The sequence below is a fragment of the Pyrus communis genome, chromosome 14, assembly GCF_963583255.1.
Source record: "Pyrus communis chromosome 14, drPyrComm1.1, whole genome shotgun sequence".
Lineage (NCBI taxonomy): Eukaryota > Viridiplantae > Streptophyta > Magnoliopsida > Rosales > Rosaceae > Pyrus > Pyrus communis.
In genome coordinates this window covers 16,006,398-16,027,212 of record NC_084816.1, presented here as the reverse complement: position 1 = coordinate 16,027,212, position 20,815 = coordinate 16,006,398, and the positions used below count along the sequence as shown (strand labels likewise).

The following is a 20,815-nucleotide window of genomic DNA, read 5'->3' as shown; positions in this document are numbered from 1 at the left end:
AATACAGGTACAACATTTCAATTTAAGGAATATCCACATACTGTCATATCCGTCACTATACGAAAATAATGTAGTCTTTGCACATAGAAAACAACAATAAGAAAATGGATCCGAAAATATAGAGAACGAAAAGAACTAAGAATTCACTCCTTCACAGTCCTTCAAATACTTAGTCTTAATTTTGGTGAGTGTGATTGCAGCATCTTTGATGTTAATCCTCTCTCTCGGCAATGTTGCAGTGCAAGCTAAAGCTAATCTCATAGCAGATGATAAGCAATCCCTCCTGCTCACGAAATCACCATCTTCCTCTGTCCCAAGTATATCGGCATCCACAACTTCATCTATAGCAGCATCTAGAAATAATGAATCTGCAATCCATTGCTTTAAATTCATTTCCCCAACAAACATCTCATCCGTTGGCTTCCTTTTTGTGAATGTCTCCATGAGTACAATGCCAAAACTATACACATCCCCACTCGTTGAAATGCTTCCTTCGATCCCAAACTCTGCAAAATTTATATGTTAATTTAGTTATATATGATAAAAAGGAAATTATAACTCCTAATAAGACCAACATATACAAAATTGAGAAAATACTTCACCTGGAGCCATATATCCAACTGTGGCTAGGGTCATGGTTTCTGTCATCGAATCTCCACCGCCGATGAGTCTTGCAACGCCAAAATCAGCAACATGTGCAACCATATCATCATCTAGTAGTATATTGCTTGGTTTCACATCACAATGAACAATAGGTATCGAGTAACCATGATGAAGATATTCTAGTGCCAACGCAACATCTTTCATTATGTCCAACCTCTGCAGGATATTCATGGAGCGTTTCGGAGAATACAACCACTGTTCGAGGCTTCCGTTAGGCATCAATTGAAGTACCAAGGCTTTGAAATCAAGTTCATCGCAATAACTTATGACTTTAATAAGATTCCGATGACGGATATTGCTTAGCATTTCACATTCCTTATCAAAACTCTTGAATGCTCCTTCTAGCTGTAAATTGAAAACCTTGACGGCAATATCTATCCCGTCTGACAGTGTTCCTCTGTATACTGAGCCAAAACCTCCCGTGCCTAGTAAGTTACTCTTATGAAATCCGTTTGTTGCCTTTACAAGTTCTAGGCGCGAGACTCTTCTCCAAAAAACTTGATGTAGTGAGGCAGTTTCTCTAACAACTTCGACATTCCTTTTCTTGCATAGTATCAGGATCAATGCAGCGGTCGCTAGGAGTATTACTGATAAGACCCCTGAGATGATATATTTAGCTTTCCTCCAATTTGGCTTAACTTTTGTTCTATTTTTGCATAGTGGAACATGGAGTCGGGAAGCACCGCAGAGCGCAGCGTTTGATACAAATGAATCAGCAGAGAAGTTTCCAAAAGGCCCTCCGGTTGGAATTTCACCGTGGAGTTTGTTGAAAGACAAATTTAGATGCTTGAGATACAAGAGTGCTTCCAATGACTTTGGGATCTCTCCAGATAGATTGTTTTGGGACATATCCAAGAATTCTAGGCTTACCAAGGTTTTAAATGAACTGGGAATAGGGCCTTCTAAATAATTGTTTGCCAAGGACAGAGTAATCATATTTTGAAGACCACCAATGCTACTGGGAATGTTTCCAGAGAAATGGTTATTTGACAAGTCCATATTCAGCACATCTTTCAACTTTCCAATGTCTTCCGAGAGTGGTCCAACTAGATAATTAGATGACAAGTTTAGGTGCAATATATACTTGAGTTCCCACAAGGAAGATGGTACTTTAGAAGTTAACGAATTGGACCCTAAAAATAGACCTCTTAGAGCTCTTGCCAAAGTACCCAAGCAGGAAGGAAGAGAACCAGATAGACGATTACCACCCAAACTTAACTCGGCTAGGTTGTCTAGTTGACAGAGTTCATCCGGGATATGTCCTCGTAGTTCGTTATTAAACAAATACAAACCTTGGAGCTTTTGTAGCCTTTGTATTGAACTTGGAATTGCTCCCCTCAAATGATTGTTTCCCAGGTTTAATAATATCAAGCTGCTCAAGTTGCCAATATCAACTGGAATGTTACCCCTGATGTTGGAATTTCTTAAACCAACATATAGGAGTGACGTAGAGAGATTCCTGCCAGAAGCTGGAATCGTGGTGTTTAGTGGATTATTTGACAAGTACAATGATGTCAAATTTCTAAGATTAAACAAGCAAGAGAGAGGGTTTACTGCTTGTGGAGTAGAAGCATCAATTGTCAAATTATTCGATTGCAAGTTAAGGAACTCGAGGTTTTTCAAGGAACAGAGCGTGCTAGGAAGAAACCCGGTAAATGAGTTTTGGCTCATGTCTAGCTTCTTGAGCTTGGAAGCATTGGAGAGGTTAGGGAGTAGTCCAGCCACGAGGTTATTTCTTCCTACATAAAGGAATTCTAGGTTTGGAACGTTAAGACCGATGTTGGCTGGGAGGCTACCTGAGAGCTGATTAATAGGAAACGATATTATTCTTATCATGGAGAGATTGAAGAGTTTGGATGGGATGACGCCACTGAGATTATTAATACCCAGTGACAACGCCTCTAACTGTAGAAGATCACTAATCTCATCCGGTATTGTACCTGTCACAATTGCAGCACGTTTGCATTAAATTTTTAACTTCAGTTTAACTAAAAACTAAAAGCGAAATGATTATCAAACAGTCCTAAATTTACTACCTGTTAAATTATTGCTATCAAGATAAATCTCGGTTAAGTAGGTCAAATTGCCAAGACTTTTGGGTATGCTTCCACGGAAATTGTTATACCCTAAATGCAGTTCACGAAGCTCTTTGCATTGCCACAGTTTGGAGGGAATAAGACCGTCAAACTGGTTTTGACCCAAATTAAATCTTCGAACACTCGGAAGATGCTCACATATATTGTCCAGAAGACTGCCACTCATGTTGTTTCCATATAGAGCCAAAGTAGTCAAAGAAGATATGTTGAGGACAGGCACAAGAGCAGAGCCTTTTAGGGCATTGTACTGCACATACAACTCCTCCAGCTGGCCTAAACTGCTCATCTCGTTTGGAAGTTCTATAAATCAATCAGTATATATTGTTAAAATCATGTAAACATATATACGAGTTGCTTCTTATTGGGAGTCCCATTCTACCGTAGCAAAAGAGGGATAACATTATAAGGACCAAGCGCTCACTATATAGGTTCTCTTTTTGCTCCAGCATAAGAGGGGTCTTACACAATAAATATATGATTCCTATGATAGTTATAGTTCTCTTATTGTATTTTTATTAAAGTGGAACGAGATTCCTGCTAAGAAGGGGCTCGTATCTAAACTACTTAGTACCTATTAATAGAACTTTGCTCTCAACCAAAACTACATGAAATTACAATTTTAAACCCCACACCAAAATTGCACAAAAATAAAAAAACTATGGGTAATTTAGTAATTACATGAACATAAATTTTGTTGTTATTTAGGGCAACCTCACAGCCAGGTCACCATAGTATGCCGTATTTAAAAAAATAAAATAAAATAGTAAATAAAAAACATGCCTACTTTAGAAGAAACTGCTCATCATTTTCCTAATTTTTATAAGGGGTGTGCTATTCACACACCCATTTTTACTTCTCACACATCCCTTGTTCATTTATGTCCATTGATTATCTTCATTTCATCCGATCCGACGGCCGAAAATTAGAAGAGTGTGTGAAAAGTAAAAAAGGGTGTGTGGATATCACACCCCTTTTTATAATTGATTTATTTTTTAGGAAAACTAATGAAAAATATTTGAAAACTTTGAGTTTTAACGATAAGGACAAAATAAAAAGTAAATTGAATAGTACCATGATTGACTTTTTAATGTAAAAATGTGGTTTTTCGTTAAAGTAAACAGTATCGTGAGTTTTTCGTTAAAACTCCCTTATTTTTTTAGAATTTAAAAAACTAATCACACTTCATAGTAAAAAAAAAAAACAAAATGAAATGAAATTATTCAGAGTGTGTGTGGGCATCTATGAGTATACATGTGACAAAACCTAAGTCATACAGCATACCTTCGAACTTGTTGTCGTCAAGGCTTATGACCTTCACCATTGTTAAGTTGCCTATTTCTCTGGGTATGCTACCTGTTAAATATGTTCATGCATGCCAACAAAAAGAAGGGTAAAAAAAAAACAAACCAGATGATTGTTATACATCTTTTATATATATACCTTCGAACTTGTTGTCGTCAAGGTATATGCCCTTCACCATTGTTAAGTTGCCGATTTCTCTGGGTATGCTACCTGTTAAATATGTGCATGCATTCCAACAAAAAGGAAGGAATAAAAAACAAACGAGATGATTGTTATACATCTTATATATAGATGTTAAAATGAAACAAAGTTGTTAAAATGTAATCATGAAGCAAGCAACATTAATTTATATTCCTAGGTGGTTGGTAATGGTGGTACGTACGTACCTGATAGTTGGTTCCTGCTCAGATTAATTATTTCGAGTCCAGATAAGTTGAAGATAGCAGCGGGTATGAAACCAGAGAAGCCATTACCGTACAATTTGATGGTTTGAAGTTTAGGAAAGGACCCAAACCACGAAGGAATGGTTCCCATAAAGCTGTTGTTTCCAAAGTTAATCACCTTCAACCGGCGCAAACGAGATAGTTCTTGCGGTAGGGGACCATGAAAGCTATTATTCTTAAGGCCCAACTCAACGAGAAATGAGAGGTTGCCTAGATGCGGAGGAATAACTCCGGCAAGACCCATGTGCGAGAGATTTAACGCCGTGACTCTGTGGTGGCCTGCACCACAGCTAACGCCAACCCAGTTGCAAATGTCGAAATTGGAGGCAGACGACCAGTTGGCGGTCAAGATGTTTTGAGGATCACTAGTGATGTGAGCCTTGAGAGTAAGAAGCGCAGACTGATCTGTGCTGAAATTGGTATGAGATATTGCTGATGCACCTGTAGTTAAGTAATTAGCCATAATCATCATATTGATATAACACAAGCAGTGTATCATTGACAACATTTTTGATAGTAGGAAACGACTTCTCTCCTTAATTGTAGTAGTTTTCGTCTTTCGGTTTAAATTCGATTGAAAACTAGAACTCAGTACATTCACATAAATAGGGAAGCAAGTAGGTGTTACCAAGACTAGTCGAACGAAGACGTGTGATTTGGATTTTTGAACATATCAAACACACACCATTCATTTTTTGCAGATAGGTTAGTGGAAACAAGTTGCAGATAGGTTAGTGGAAACAAGTTGCAGATAGGAGGAATAGTCTACGTCCGACTTTTTCGTCGAAGTGAGGAGACTTAGCTAGTGGAACGAAGGCTTGTGATTTGGATTTTTACATATCTAACACACTCCATTCATGTTTTGCTGATAGCTTGAAGGTGACGTACGCCGTAACACCTACCAACTGCAACTTGGAAGTGCGCAATCAGTGATAAGGATGTTTTGGCCTGTCGGGGTGATATTTGGTAATTGGTGCTGCTTGCCGACGAGTTCTGTCCATTTTGTGGCCACAGCTGGAGATGCCCAAATGTGGAATTTTAGGCTTCACTTCACCCTCAAAACAAACAACACCATAAATTTCAAGATTGATATTTAATGATGACTACATTTTGATTCAAATGCAAATGCAAATGCGACCAAACACATAACAGTTACATTCTTCCGGACGAAACGTTTTCAACGACGTTTACATATAATCAAGCTCTAGTTGAACACTCTTCGGATTCGAAAATCATCTAAACTTGGCCAATTAGTTTTTCTGAACAGAACAAAGCAAAGATGATACGCAAATTGTCAAAGAATTACGGTCTTATGCTTCTAAATTATTAATCACGATCGCATGTACACATTCATTGCAGCAATAACGAAGAAGGGAAGTAATAACCAGAGGTTGAAAACTAGTTCAGATACGTACATACACTATCATGCAGACTTGCCATTGGAGATGCTCTGAATATGCAAAGGCTTCTTATATGACTGCAGAAAGGGAGAACACACCACGCTTAGAGATGAAGCAGGCATGCACCTGCAAGCCATGGTGGTAATCGAATTCCAGTTAAAGGGAACAAAACTCCAGCCGCCACCGGCATGCTGAGGATATTGTAGCCCAGGGCCCAGACATAATTCAATCAAATTCGAGACATGTTCTTTCTAGAGAGATCAATGGCTGTAACTACATCTTCCAAGTTGCTCTTCATCAGAACTATAAGCAGCTTCTATAGCTTAACTGTACAAACACAAATTTTACAATAGCATAGTCACAATGAGTTGTCTCATCTGTAACTTAACTGTACAAACACAAATTTTTTAATGCAAGCACGCAAAATAAACGTTTCATGTACAAATTTGAAACATAAGCACCAACCTCTGTGACAATAGACACAGCACAGAACTCCTCCATTAAGTAATTGGAGAAGAGCACCGCATTGACTACTACGGGTTTCCCAACTGCCAGAGTCCCAGTTTCATAAAAAACAACCGTTTTCGCTGGCATGGATCAAACACGTCCGTAAACGTCCAGACACCAACAAAGTGTCAAATACTAAGAAGCGTATCAACCTTCATGAATTAGGTACCGTTTGTTCAGCTTTTAATTTTGGAAAGAACATAAACCCTAAAAAGGACGAAACAATTATTAGCCTTGTTATAAAAAAAAAAGGAGTTGGGGTACAAGAAATGGGGAGTTAAAACTTGGCGAGTACGGCTTGGTGACATGGACAAGGTGCATACAGCCATCAATCGTCCAGAACCAAAGGGTCATATGAGACAGATTCCAACTATAAAATAATAGTTGCACGTTCAATCCCAATATATCCAGGAAGTACATCCTCCATACCCAATGACATAGATTGCATTTAGTTTTATGTCAAGAGCCTAAACGTTGATTGAACCAAGGCAGAGCGTTTTACTGGTCAGGAATGAAGTACATAACTAGTAATCATACGGAACATTAACATAATGTATGGTGGTAGCATAGGGGATAATATGAAATGACCAGAACAATATGAGGAGAGCAACTTCATAATGGAGGAAAGACAAGAAAAAAAAACTACACTTGCACCCTCAAGACACATAGAGAATGTATCTAATCAGAAATTGTTTTTTCCTAAACCACAACAAACAGGTTTTCGACGTCCTCGGAAGGAAAAGTAGGAACAAGTATAATGAAGCAACTAAACACACCAGCAAAAACAACATGAAAATAAAACGCATGGAAACCAGATTCTAAATTAAAAAAGAAATTTGTTTCCAAGCATAAGGTGGTCTTACCTTATAAGCCTTTTCGAGTACACTAGCAAAAATGCCCGCGCTCCGCTGCGGGGACTTCTAGAAGTATGATCTTGTACCATCTGATTTCTTTTGCTATTCCTAGTTCTTTTTGGCATCATGTGCAAAACCAAATTGATAGATAGGAACAAAAAATGAAAACACCAGCATAAATTAAATTTTCCATCACCCTATATTATAATTAAATAAAACAAAACACAATAATCATCTCACAATTACAGAAGCAAGGACTTTAAAATGCCCCAATTATTTAACAACTACTATGCATAATTCTTAAAAAATGAGTATAAAATTAACCTCTTTTGAAAAACTAAGGAAAAGATGAAAGCTTAAGTCAGGGAATATAACTATGTTGAACTCAATTATTTGACATTAATTACACAAACCCAATTCCATATATATAGCCAGACAGAAGCTTTATCCTAGAGAGAAACCATGCCCAAATGATTATATAATCTCCAGACTGAGTGTGAATTCAGAGCATGAAAGGGAAGTGATTTCCTTGGTTCCCACATTGTAGAGACTAAATCTCAAAACTTTGCCAAGCATTACAGGAAACCATGGAAAGAATAAAAATGACAACAAAGATTGCAAAACATTTAACAACAGGTGGTGTTTATATGCCCACTGAGAGAAAAAAGCTTCTGCAAGTGAAAAAATGTATTTATATAAAACAGGCAAGTACCATCTGAAAGAGCCTCTTGTATCCATTCCAATTATCCTTATGTCTACCATATCCCTCTACAATTCCCCACCACCAATCAACCATAACTGATTTCAATACCCTTAGCTGCTTTAGTAGACCATCTAGTGACACCTAACTGCCACCAAAATAAAAGACATGATCAAGACCATACAGATTACAGACTAAGCTTAAAAACAACTGTTATCTATTAAGCAAAACTTGAACTCCTTGACATGGCAACCTCTTAATCCAGGATGTAGAGTAGAAAAACAAAATTATTGACAAACCGAAAAATAACAATTTAACTTGCATAGTAAACGAATATTAGTAAAGCTACATAACTCAATGGATTACATATACCAGTAAAAAAGCGAAACATCAGTGTTTGGGAAGTTACCTTATTTGAAATGTCAGGAGCATCTGGTGTACATACAGGGCTTCAACATAAAATAAAAAATAAATTCAAAAGAAATCAAAACTATTAATCCTAACAACTGTTTAGTACAGGATAAAACAATATTTCCATCAAACAAATTTGAGAAACCAAAAAAGGGAAATAAATTTAAGTTGAATAGAGGTGACAATTGCTTACCCAGAAATCCAAACGAACTCTGATCATTGTCACTGATCTCCATCTCCTTCCAAAGCCAAAACCCTTTTAAGAAAAAGAGGGTAATGAATATGATAAAGCCAGTAATGAATGGAATAACCCAATTTCTATCGCCAATCACCCCTGCTAAGTGATGATTCACATACTTCCTCATATTTGTTATGGGATCCTATCCAACAAAATTTCGACTTAGTACCCAAAACTGTATCAGCTCGCGAACACACAGAGGTTTATCAAATTCAAAGCAAAACCCACATATATTCTGAAGATTCTAGAGTTAAAAGAGGAGCGAGGAGGTTCGGTTAGGAACCCAAAACGCTATTTTAATGAGCAAATGAATATCTAAACTGGGGTTAACAATTTTCAGCAATAAAAAACATGTCTTTCGATCGAAGTTGCATAAATTACAGAACTTTGGGATTAAGGAGGAACAAAAAGCCCAAATTCCAATCAAGAAAACAAAAAAAAAAATTTGTATGTAAATTTAAGCTTTACCTATAGATAGGCAGCAGCAAAAACATACTGGATCCAACGGGAGCCACGTGAGAGAACTGGATGCCCGGCCTTTGGCACGTTATCGAGTGAGTTTAGGGATCTGGGTTTTATGTTTGCCGTTCAATTTTGGAATGATCTGGAGAAATTTGGGTTTTAGGGTTCTAAGGACTTGAGTGAACCGAAATTGATTTGGATGAGCAGCTTTTAGCTTCGATTCGATGTGGAGCAAGGTTGAAGAGGTGGAGGAGGAAGGAATGAAAGACTTCACTTCTAAAGTTTCAAGTGCTCAACAAATTTCGAACAATGTATGTTTCAAAACTTAAAAATAAAAAATAAAAAAAGAAGGACATGCATAAAAAAACCTTTAGATTATTTCCAAGTTGGGTTAAAAGTCAAATATTTTAACTCGAAAAATTTAGTAACAGTTTTTCTGCTCTAACCGTTCTAGCCTAAAATTTTAGCTCAGGATTATTAAAGAATGAACTTAGGCTATTTTTTTTGTTAAATTAATTTTTTTTTAAAATAAATATATAGACTATTGTAAATTAATTTTATGAACATTTTAATTTAAACAAATTTAAATTCCGATAAATATTGGGTGGAGTCCACTCCGATTTCTGGGCTAAATTTTGGGGGGAATTTGGCCTTAGTTTAGCATTTAGCATTTAGCCCAAAATTTTCCCTTGGGTTGGAGTGGGTTTGGGGGGTAATTTGGCTTTTATTCCACCATTAGAGTTGGTCTTAAATGGAAAAAAATATGCATTGGCTGAAATTGAGATAATTAGGATTTAAAATGTTAAAAATTTTCTTTTTGGTTCACTAATTAGATGCAAAAGTGAGATTGTATGAACAATTTTACACCTAAAACCATGAACTACACAGAATCACAACTGATCTAACAATGAGAAAGTATATAAGACAATACACTATCAATAGGCTAAAACACTCTTTTAATTGATCTAAAAATAGCCTAATAGGATTTACTAAACCTTCAGAGACTACAACAACAAAAAAGTCTCAAGATTAAAGTTCTAGTTGAATATCTTTGAACCCCTAGGTGTTGGAAACATTTTCAGTAAATTTGTTCAGGAAAATATAGAAACTGATGATGCAATTCCATAGTCTGGGATAACACATATTTACGTGGAATCCAACCTTAGGCTAACATTTTTCATAAGTTTACTCTTTTTTGTTAACTACAATGGAATTTATAAAACAATTTTAGAAAAACTCGAGTCTAGATAATGGACTTTTGTTCCAGTTAAAAAAATTTTGACTTGTGTTCTAAGCAACATAATGTATTCACATTTCAATTGTCAAACGCATTGCAATAATCCCCACTTGTTATAATATTATGAGCTATTTAATGTGTGGATGGCCAACTCACTACATCCCACTCATCCCACTCTACATGTTCTTCCACTAGGAGCTGCCACTACTTGCTTTTGGTGCTCATGCTTTGCCTATAAATCAAAGGAGATATGAAGAGAATAAAAATATAGAAGAAAAAACGGAAGAGAGAAGCCAGAAGGCTCATGGCAGAGAGAGGAAAGAGAGAGGAGAGATTAGAGAAAGTCATATTTGTAATCTTATTATTTCAGATTATAATGAAAGCACCACTACAGCCCCCGAGGACGTACTCTAGTCACACTGATTGTAGAGGAACCTTGTAAATTTTGTGGCTTGTTTATTTATTCCATTGCACACACCATCAATTTTACAACACATTATCAGCACAAGAACCTCTCATGTCAATGGAAAGCACAACGCCACAAATCATGTTCACCTATGTTGCCTGGAATCTCATAGATAAGAAAATCTTTTCATTTCATCATAAAATCTTTGTACTACTGATTTTCCTAAAGCAAATATATATATATGTTGTTGTATGACTATATATCATCCTTTGCAAAAGCAAAAGAGTACAGACTCAGGCCTCGTTTGGCAACTCAGACTGTACCGACTATTTCTGTCAGATAGGATAAATAGCCACCAGATAGTACTGATTAAATTAGTCAGGCATTTTGTGCAGTATAAGACTAATGACCGTATTATTTATACTGTTTGGTATTATACCGGATTGGAGGAATCAAACTTAAAATAAAATTAAAAAAAAAAAAAAAAAAAAAAAAACTGAAATCATCTCTTTTGTTCCTAGATCTCTCCGCCACACCACCCCCCCCCCCCCCCCCCCCCCACCCCAAAACCCCATCCCTCTCTATCCCTTCTTCTTCCCTGTCTGCTCCCCTAAACTAAACCCCACCATAAAGGCAGCAACAAGAAACCCAGCAAAACCCACCTTTCAGCCAAGCAAAAGTAGAATGGTTATGAAGGATATGACCCAAAGGAGGCAAATGGGTTTTTTAGCAATTGAAAATTTATAAAATCAATTGCAAAAATTTGAGAGAAAAACAACAATCAAATTCAATCTGATTGAAAAAAAAAAAAAAAAAGTTGGAAGAAAAATAGGAGGAGGGCGGAACATGGATGAGGAAGAAGAATCTCAGATTCAGAAGTGGAGGAAGAACCTTTGATTCAGAGGAGAGAGCAAGCGATGTGAGAGGAGTAGAGCAAGCGGCTAGAGGAACTCTCTGTAATTTGAAGCACTTTGCTTCTCCCATTTGAGTTTCATCAGTCCATCGTGATTGTCCTCTTACGCCGTTCACGGTGATCAGAGAAGGAGGAGGAAAAGAAGTTGCAGGAGGGTGGAACAGAGGAAGAGGAGGAGGAGAAGTTGCAGGAGGCGGAACAGAGAAGGAGGAGGAGGAGAAGAAACTGGGATTCAGATTGGAGAGCAAGCGATGCGGGATGGAGAGAGCGAGAGAGGCGTTTTTCTACCCGACTAAATAATACCGAGATTTTGGGCGGTGTAACTAAGCGGGTATTAGCCGGATAAATGAGGTGGGGTCGGATTATTTAATCCGGTGGTTATTTAATCCAAACGGACATCAAACATCGTACTCCGTATTATTAGTACTATCCAATGCCTTATCCGGTGTGCCAAACAGGGCCTCAAAATTCGTAAAGAATTTGACAGCCATGTAAACAGCCTTAGAACTCCAACTTGCAGACCTCGGATTGAAATACTTTCTTCTTCAAAGTTGTTCGTTGGCCCAATACCTACAACATATCAAGATTTCAGAAAATTCCAACAGTGCGATCATCGCAGATGCCTGAAATACCAAACCAGTTTCCAATTTTCGCAGAAATTGGACAGGCACCTTATGAGTACCAAAACTCCATTTCGGTAGCTCATATCGAAATTATTGCTTCATGAAAGTTGTTCGGTATTCTCTTATCCATATCATACTAAAATTTGAGCTAAATTTAATGGTTTGATCTTCTCATAAGTTGCAGAAACTCTTGGCTCCAAAACTTATGGGAACCGTTTTGATTTTTTCGAAACTCACCGGAAGAGGAACACTAACTGGAACTTAGTGTTACTATTATTTCCTGGATAACCAAAATGACTTCGAACTATGAAATAATAATAAAAGTAAAAGGGATGAAATAAAAGAAAATGGAAGACCAAGAAAAACAAAAAGCAAAAGATAATGACTTAATCATTGCATTTTCTGTTTTGGCATATTTATGTGCATGGTGTTGGTTTAAAGCCCTATCATAAGTTCTATTTATTTAAAGCATTTTAATTACAGTGGGTAGAATTATTATCCTTTGCTTTAAAGCTTTGATATTTATGTGAATGGTGCTGAATCAACGCTCTTGTCACAAGCCTTATTTACTTAAAAGCAATTTATTTACCATGGTTGGAATTACCACCTATTACTTTAATTTATTTATTGTACTTCTTTTTGTTACGATGAGTACATACTGGACCCGTAGTTCCTTGATAAGATAAGAACCTGAAGTTTCTTGATTCTCATCACATAAAATGATTAGACCCGAAGTTCCATCATGCAAAAAGATCAGGAATGAAGTCCCTAGATCCTCAAGATCGGGCATGAAGTTTCTTGATAAGTGCCTTAAGTTTGAAGAGCCGAAGTGCCACAACTTAATTGTAAGGCCATGAAAGTCCCAATTCATAGGCTATTAAATAAGGACCAAAAGTTCCTTGATGTATGATACATTTTTTTGGAGAGTTTACATCTCGAAGTTTTGATGATTATTGCATGTCATTGGGCATTGATATTGAACACCATGTTCCTCATGTTCATACTTAAAGTGATTTAGCAGAAGCATTTATTAAGCGGATGAAATTGATTACCCGCGCTCTGCTCATGAAAACGAGATTGCAAGTTTTCTATATGTGGACATACCATTATACATAATTCACTATTAAGTTTGGTTGAGACCAGTTACCAACCATCAATATTTCTCAGTACAACTTGTGTTTGGGTACCAGCCAAACATTACACATGTACGAGTTTTTGATTATGTTATTGTTGACCCTAAAAATTACAAAGCCTACGTGGTGCGCAGGCCGAGTAACTAATAAGCTAACTATGTCCGTCTATTGAATGCGGGGCGTGCCAACTTGTCGGCCGAGCTTGGCCGAAAAGTAAAAGTTATTGATGTTGCGTTGAGCGCATTGCTGACTTCTTTATCTTGCGACTGCGGCCGAGGAAGGAACAAATCTCGGCCTTTTGGTTCTCGAGCCTGAAGACAAGGCTGCTAGTTCTGCGAAGTTCACAAATCGTCGGCGCTGGATTTGGTCACAGTGATTATATTCGTGAGAGTATAAGCACATCGAATCGACACCAGATTGTACGGACACAAGTATTCAAAGGTGATGTATGTCTTGATGGTGAATGTTGTTCGGTCGTCAGAATGCCGACTCTGAAACTCACTTGGGAGTATCCAATCATAAAACCACTCGACGTTCAATGCGCCGAATGTCGTAACTCGTAACACCTTACTTCATCGAGAAGGCTAATAAGGTGACCTCTGCCAATAAGGATTCGGAAACCCTTCTCGACCGAGACTTGGATAGGTAACCAGTCGCCCTCGACGCAGTGTTGTTTATCCAAACTGAAGGTGCTCGTTGGTCGGCTGGTTCTACGACAACAGTGATGTTTATCCAAACTGAAGGTGTTCGCCAGTTGCCTTCACAGTGCTGTTTATCCAAACTGAAGATGTGTCGGTGAGAAAAAGAAAATAAAAAATCTCAAGATATTTGAGAGGTTTTGCACAAGGCAATTGTGTGTTGAATTGGCGGTCTTTTGAATGTTGCACCAAGTCTTGTGTTTATAGTACTCATATCCTCTGCTTGGCATGATCAGAAAACGTTGCAGAGTTTAATTGCAACTCTAATTCCTGAAATTGATATGCGTCAAAGGTCAAGTATATCCTTAAATTGCAGTTCGTGACTTTTTAAATAGGGTAAAAACCTATCAAGGCTTATCACCTCAGAAACCCAACCTAGGCTTCTTTATCTTATTATCAAAATTCCACCAGAAGCTTTGCTCATGTACATATGCATTTAACCTTCCACGTGGCAACCATAGAATGCTCCCTTATTGTTTGTCTTATCAATGCAACCCATCTGCAACCATAGATGTAATCATTATCTTCCATAACCTTGCCTTTTACCAAAAATATGATCATTATCCTCCATCACATTTATATCCGTGCATGCAATCTTCATCATCTGATTAGTCTTTGAACTTGATCATCTTCCTGCCATACTCAGACTCTATTCAAGATCTTTCCATGAAATTGCAACAATATTAAATCACTCCGCATTGATCAAATCACCACGACTTTATTGCCCAACTGTGCTCTAGATAATTCAATATATTATTAGAAGATAATTATTACGATAAAATCACAATATTATTTCTCAATAATAATTGAAAATTATTTCAACCACTTTGTCGTCCAACGGTTAAAAATTCTGCTCATCCAACGGCCTCGATTATTCGGACCGATAATGTAATTTTGGGTCCAAACAGTTATCTATGTGCCTCTTGCACTTCCACAATGTACGAAAAATGAGGCCTGAAGACAAACTAGGAATTTATGTTGAATTTGATTCACCATCTATCATTCAACATTTGGAACCCTTGACTAGGGATATGTTTACTACGCGGCTTGTACACTATGATTTTGATAAGACAATTTTCCCGCCGTTAAGGGGAGAAAATAACATCGTTCCATAAGAATGATGAGAAAATATCATTCCAAAAGAATGATGAGATCCAGAAGAACGAAGAGAATTTGTCTTATTTTAATTCATGAAGCAATCAATATAAAAATAAAGTGAGAATAATTGAATGACGCAACGATATGCAAATAAAATGCCAGATGCATTTAATGATGCAATGAAAGTAATAAAATCACATATACTTGCTGCAAATGTGCCTACATGAATTAATGTTCCTGTTGGACAAAATAATGTGGTAGCAAATCTGTTACATGCCTGAAGCGTGGCAAACCCTTAAATTCAAAAGGTTCAGTACTTCGAAAGAAGAAGAATATGACACTACTGAACTATTGCATTTCCAAAGCATAACTGTTGCATGCCGGAAGCATGACAGTCGCCGTATGGATACATGTCCCAAAAAGAACAATCCACGGACATGGGAATGTTGATGTCTCATCCATGAAGCATGATAGACATATAGGTTCCAATGACTTCACTCCCGGAAGTGGAGATTAAAATCCCAGCTTTATAATGCTCAATAGGAGGTTATGATCCGCATTCTCTAAATTATGACTATCCTGGAAGAAATAGTGTAATGGCCTTGAAGAGGCAATGGATATCCAAAGAAATGAAAAGCTTTTATGCATGTGCATGCACATGAGAATATGGGATCAATGATTGATGACAACCAATGGTAATTTTGGTTTTTACAAGTAGCTACTAAATTCATCAATGAGTTGTATTGATATTGAGTCATGTTCTTTTGTTCGTCGACGAAAGGAAATATTATTTGCCAAAAATGGAGAAATGCAATTCCATTACAATCTTGTAAGAACGTGGAAAAATGGACCTATATATATATGTGTGTGTGTGTGTGTGCGCCAAACGATGTTGAACCAAATGAGGTTACATATGGGCATTTGTAATGCAGTTAATTACACTCACATGATATGACACAAGGTTACTAATTGAAACCTGAAATTATGCTCTTATAAACAAGTTCATATGAATGGAGAATTATATACGAAGGGTTATGAGTCGTCCACATTATATCTCCATAAGTAAATCCCTCAAATATACATGGAAGCAAGTTGCTCTGTGTAAATTCCAAAGGAAAATGTGTCATGAAGTGTAGAAAATCCCTAAAGGATTTAGATTGCTTGAACAAAACCTTGGAAGGGTAAAACATAAAATATGTACTTAATACTAATGGATGGTATAAATTCCCTTAGTGAGTACTATCATTATGATATTGTTGTAACATACTAAAATCTCTTGCAAGAGTCGATAATATTAGATTTAGACTCCTGAATAGTCTAAAAAGTTTATAAAGTGTTGAGAGAGATATTGTTTCGAACTGCAGAATCGAACAATATGCCAACACGAATCTTATCCATCATGTTTATAAATAATCATATGGATTGAAGATTATGAGTTGAATACTCAAATTATTTAGACACTAAGAATGATCTGAAGGTAAAGATAAATTGATATTTGGTCCAGAAGTACCACATCTTAGTGAAGTATATGCTTTATTGTATTTGGCATAATACATTGAATGAAATAAAGTTTATCTATTAATATCTTTGAGAAATTATATAAACATGAGTTAAAACAAACAAATAGGAGGAAACCTTCACAAAGGTTGCTCATGTGAAGCCTCAGTACTCGGAAGTACCCCAGAAGGGGGAGGAACCAGAGTTTGATTATTTGGAGCCTCAATACTTGGTGAAACTCCATACGACTGAGACAATGGGTGCCTTTGGAATAAAGACTCGAACTCTTTATTGTCTTTTTGAGTTCGACCTTAGGATTTCAGTAACTGGTCGAGCTTTCTTTTCATGCTCGTCGAGTAATTATTTGCAAGCATGTGAAACACTCTATTCTTGTGCTTGAGTTCTCTAATCTCTTGTTTAAGACTTGCCACCTCAGCCCTCAATGATTTAACTTGGTGAGTTCGAGCAAGTAGGTGTTGGCCTATATTAGAAACAAAGCCCACACACTGAATACTGAGAGCCAATGAGTCTTGAACGATCGACTCATAAGACCGGTTTGAAAGGATTCTGTTATCCTTGGGAGTGAGAAGATTCCTAGCTACCACTATAGCGGTTAGGTCATTCTTCATCACAAAGTCCCCAACCATGAGATGACCATTAGAAGAAAAGAAGGATGGGCACCATATTTTATCCTGACGCGGCTCATTTGTACCACTCTTAAGACTCAAATCTAAGCAAATGTTAGATGGGCAAGTCATTTTTCAGAAATGATGAAGGAAAAATGAGGTAAGATAAAATCTCAAAAGTGTAAGAAAGGGAAAATTCTACATGCAGTAGATTTTCGGGCATATATTTTGAGCACAATTGATGCCTCTATAAAAAAAGAAGCAACATGACCACTTGTTCAAAAATCAAAAAGGCACAGCTCTCCGAATTTCAAAAGTCAGATTTTCAGGATAAAGTTCGTCAACATTTCTCAGACGCAATCTCAGCTTTTGGATATCACGTGCAACTTTGTCAAAGATCTCTGATAAAGTTGAAAACGTGTGAATCTTACTGTTCTAATTACACCGCAGTTGCTGACAAGAGTAAAGGCACAACACCACTACTTGCTATTGGGAAATCTCTATATATGTCGACCTCCGTTCTCCATAACAAGGCAAACCCGCAAGAATACCTAACTCTTCCTCATCTCCGAGAATGCACCTTTAACAAAGCATCTCGAAATACTTACTTTTCTTCCTCTCCGAGAATACCTCTTCAAACAAGTCACACCATAGCAAGAGTATCTCATATCATCAGGGACGAGAGCAAGAGTATCTCATATCATGCAATCTCCCTGTCCTTTCCTTTGTCCTTGTTCTCACCTGCAGAACAATGAGAAAAGGAGCAATCAATCGCCACATGGAATCAAGCTCTCGATATGGAACTGACTGCTTGGAAACTTTCCTGATTGCTTACCTAGCATTGCTTTCGAGTACTCATTTTCAACTGTTGATATAATGATTGGAGCTGCCAAGCATGAAGAGTCGCTGAGAAGTGATGTTCTAAAAGACTTTTCAAATGCAAGGTTTGCATTCCATTCTTGCATCAGAGGACAAATACTGCAAGAAAAGATGCCAAACCTGCATAGGAAAAATACCACTTATGCAAGGGGAACAAATAAGGCAAGCAAAAATGATACATTGAAGCATGTGGAGACAAGCACAGCAAAACACGAACTGATTCATCCCTGACGGAGCCGAAGATTACTTGTCATGTGGAGCTACTCGTGGTTCCATTTCATTCAAGGACAAGTCCCATGGATCTTGAAGAAATCACAAATCCGATTCAAGATCAAGTGTCCACCACCCTTAAATCAAATTCCGCTCCAGATAAAAAGAGTAAATTCAGACATTTGGCACAAATCTAGCAGAAAGCCCTTCAACCCAGTTCAAGAAATAGCTTGTGGAAAGTCAACAAGTACAACAGACGTGTTACTACTCATCAGGGGGAGCATCCAAAAATAGATCAAGGTTTTAACGAGTCAATCGAAGACTTATGGCCATCCAAGGGGGAGTGTTATAATATTATGAGCCATTCAATGTGTGGATGACCAACCCATTATATCCCACTCATCCCACTATACATGTCCTTCCACTAGGAGCTGCCATTGCTTGCTTTATGCTTTGCCTATAAATCAAAGGAGATACGAAGAGAATAAAAATATAGATGAAAAAACGGAAGAGAGAAGCCAAAAGGCTCATAGCAGATAGAGCAAAATGAGAGGAGAGAATAGAGAGAGTTATTTGTAATCTTATTATTTCAGATTATAATGAAAGCACCACTACAGCCTCGAGAACGTACTCCAGTCACACTGACTGTAGAGGAACCTCGTAAATTTTGTGGCTTGTTTATTTATTCCACTGCACACATCGTCAATTTTACAACACAACCGAAGATATTAAAAATCAGAACTTCTTCTCCAAGTTTTCATTCAGTTTATTTCACTTGTCCATCGGAATTTTATTCAAAGAAGATTAATGGGTGTAGTCAAACTCGGATTTGAGAGGATTTTAAAAGACTTTAAAATCCTAGTGTAATCAATTAAAAGATTTTAAAGGATTTTAGAATCCATTCAAATCTAGGTGTAGTCAATTAAAAGATTTTAAAGGATTTTAAAATTCATCCAAATCTAAGTGTATTAAAAAAATTAATATTTTGGAGGATTTCAATAAGTTGTGGATTTTGTGGGATTTAAGAGCAAAAAATATATATAACCAAGACTAAAAAGAATCCAACCTCACCTCCTAGGATTTCAAATCCTTCCACCACAATCCATTCAAATTCTTTAAAATCCATATGAATTTTATAGGAGTCTTTAATCCTCTTAAATCCTATAAAATCTATCACTTTTAATATCCTTTAAAATCTTAGTTTGACTATACCCCATAAATAAAGAAAATAGCATGCCAAATATTAAAGGGAACTTTAATGAAAAGCTTCCAGTATTGTTTACTTTAACGAAAAACCACATTTTTACACTAAAAAGTCAATCCTAGTACTATTCATTTTACCCTTTATTTTGTGTTAAAACTCAAAAGTTTTAAACTCTTTTAATTAGTTTTCCTAAGATTAAAACCCCTCATTTCAAACTCTGCTAATGAACAGCTCTGTGTTTCTTTTTCTTCTTCTTTTTTTTTTTTGGGAAAACCTTTCCAAAGAAAGTAGATAATTTTATCCCAAACACTACATTAGAGAGAGACTACATACAAAAAGAACCAGACACACAAATGGACCTCCCAACAAGCCCAATAAAAGCTTCAACAAAAGAGCCCAACACAAAAGACAAAACAACAAACATTTCATGACCCCAGCATCCACCCCCATCAAAGTTTTCCCGATCAACCCAGAACTAAGCCGCCAACCGACGCCAAATCCAATCGTGTAACTCCGTGGAACCCAGCCACGAACGCCGTCCCGATCACCCCGATTTCAGCCAGAAAGTGGAAGAAGTCCAAGGGAAGACCCCGAACTACAGTGCCATCAACGGCAGACAACGAGAGGGAGGTAGTGTTGTAAACACCCGAGCCGATGAGCCTACTGGAACTCTACGCACCCTCTCAAAATAGCACAAAAATTTACGTTGAAATCTGTCTGCAGATCGAATTGAAAGTAGTTGGGGAAGACAGGCTTTGGGTAGAGACATGTGGGTTGAAACAGGAAGAACTGGGGAGAAAAACTGAAAAACTAAGAAGCAGACAGCGAAAAGAAAAGCTTTTCGCCGACCCCGGCCACAGTGAGGGCTGTCGGCAACGATGTTAGACGGAGGGGGAAGGTGGAAAAGACTCTCAAGAAGAGAGAAGGAACTCTCACACAGAGAGAAAAGGGTTCGTCAAGAATTGGATTCTTTTAGTATGCACAGCTCTGTTTGGTTTTCTTCTCCAGAAACCAAACTGAGCGAGGAGTCGAGTTCTCCAATGCACCATCAATCTCTTGTTCGAGTAGCCATCACTACCTCACTCGCCACTCTGGCGAGGCACCACCCTCATGTCTCACTCCCTCTTTACCATTCTCCCTATTTCCCTCACCTTTTTCTCTCGATACTGTGCTCGTTGCACAAAAACAACCGCGAACCCCTTGACAGCTTGCAGC

The 20,815-nt window shown here is 37.4% G+C and overlaps 1 protein-coding gene and 1 long non-coding RNA gene across 4 annotated transcripts; both read right to left on the bottom strand.

Moving 5' to 3' along the window:
* Positions 1–9: 9 nt before the first annotated feature.
* On the bottom strand, positions 10–5,123 carry LOC137714735 (probable LRR receptor-like serine/threonine-protein kinase At3g47570). The gene is made up of 6 exons (XM_068453874.1): positions 4,448–5,123; positions 4,200–4,271; positions 4,041–4,112; positions 2,700–3,059; positions 603–2,603; positions 10–506 (listed from the first exon to the last, which is right to left on the bottom strand). Exons 1-6 carry the CDS (start codon positions 5,010–5,012, stop codon positions 136–138), a joined length of 3,441 nt encoding a protein of 1,146 aa, XP_068309975.1. The 5' UTR covers positions 5,013–5,123; the 3' UTR covers positions 10–135.
* A 179-nt stretch (positions 5,124–5,302) lies between these two features.
* Positions 5,303–9,337, bottom strand: LOC137714737 (uncharacterized). 3 transcript variants are annotated; one of them, XR_011065444.1, is made up of 8 exons: positions 9,083–9,337; positions 8,570–8,632; positions 8,375–8,414; positions 7,978–8,113; positions 7,275–7,379; positions 6,370–6,618; positions 5,920–6,231; positions 5,303–5,552 (listed from the first exon to the last, which is right to left on the bottom strand). It is a non-coding gene; the product is annotated as an uncharacterized lncRNA (long non-coding RNA). The 3 variants fall into 3 exon arrangements; XR_011065443.1 differs by lacking the exon at positions 5,303–5,552 and having other exon boundaries at positions 5,651–6,231; XR_011065445.1 differs by lacking the exons at positions 5,303–5,552; positions 6,370–6,618 and having other exon boundaries at positions 5,651–6,231; positions 7,275–8,113.
* Positions 9,338–20,815: the final 11,478 nt, after the last annotated feature.

Bases quoted from the DNA above. Each gene is read 5' to 3' on its own strand.
- LOC137714735 (XM_068453874.1), bottom strand. From the start codon at position 5,012: ATGTTGTCAATGATACACTGCTTGTGTTATATCAATATGATGATTATG. The intron at 4,113-4,199 runs GTATATATATAA...CATATTTAACAG, and splicing joins TGACGACAACAAGTTCGAAG to GTAGCATACCCAGAGAAATA. The intron at 3,060-4,040 runs GTATGCTGTATG...ATTGATTTATAG, and splicing joins TGACGACAACAAGTTCGAAG to AACTTCCAAACGAGATGAGC.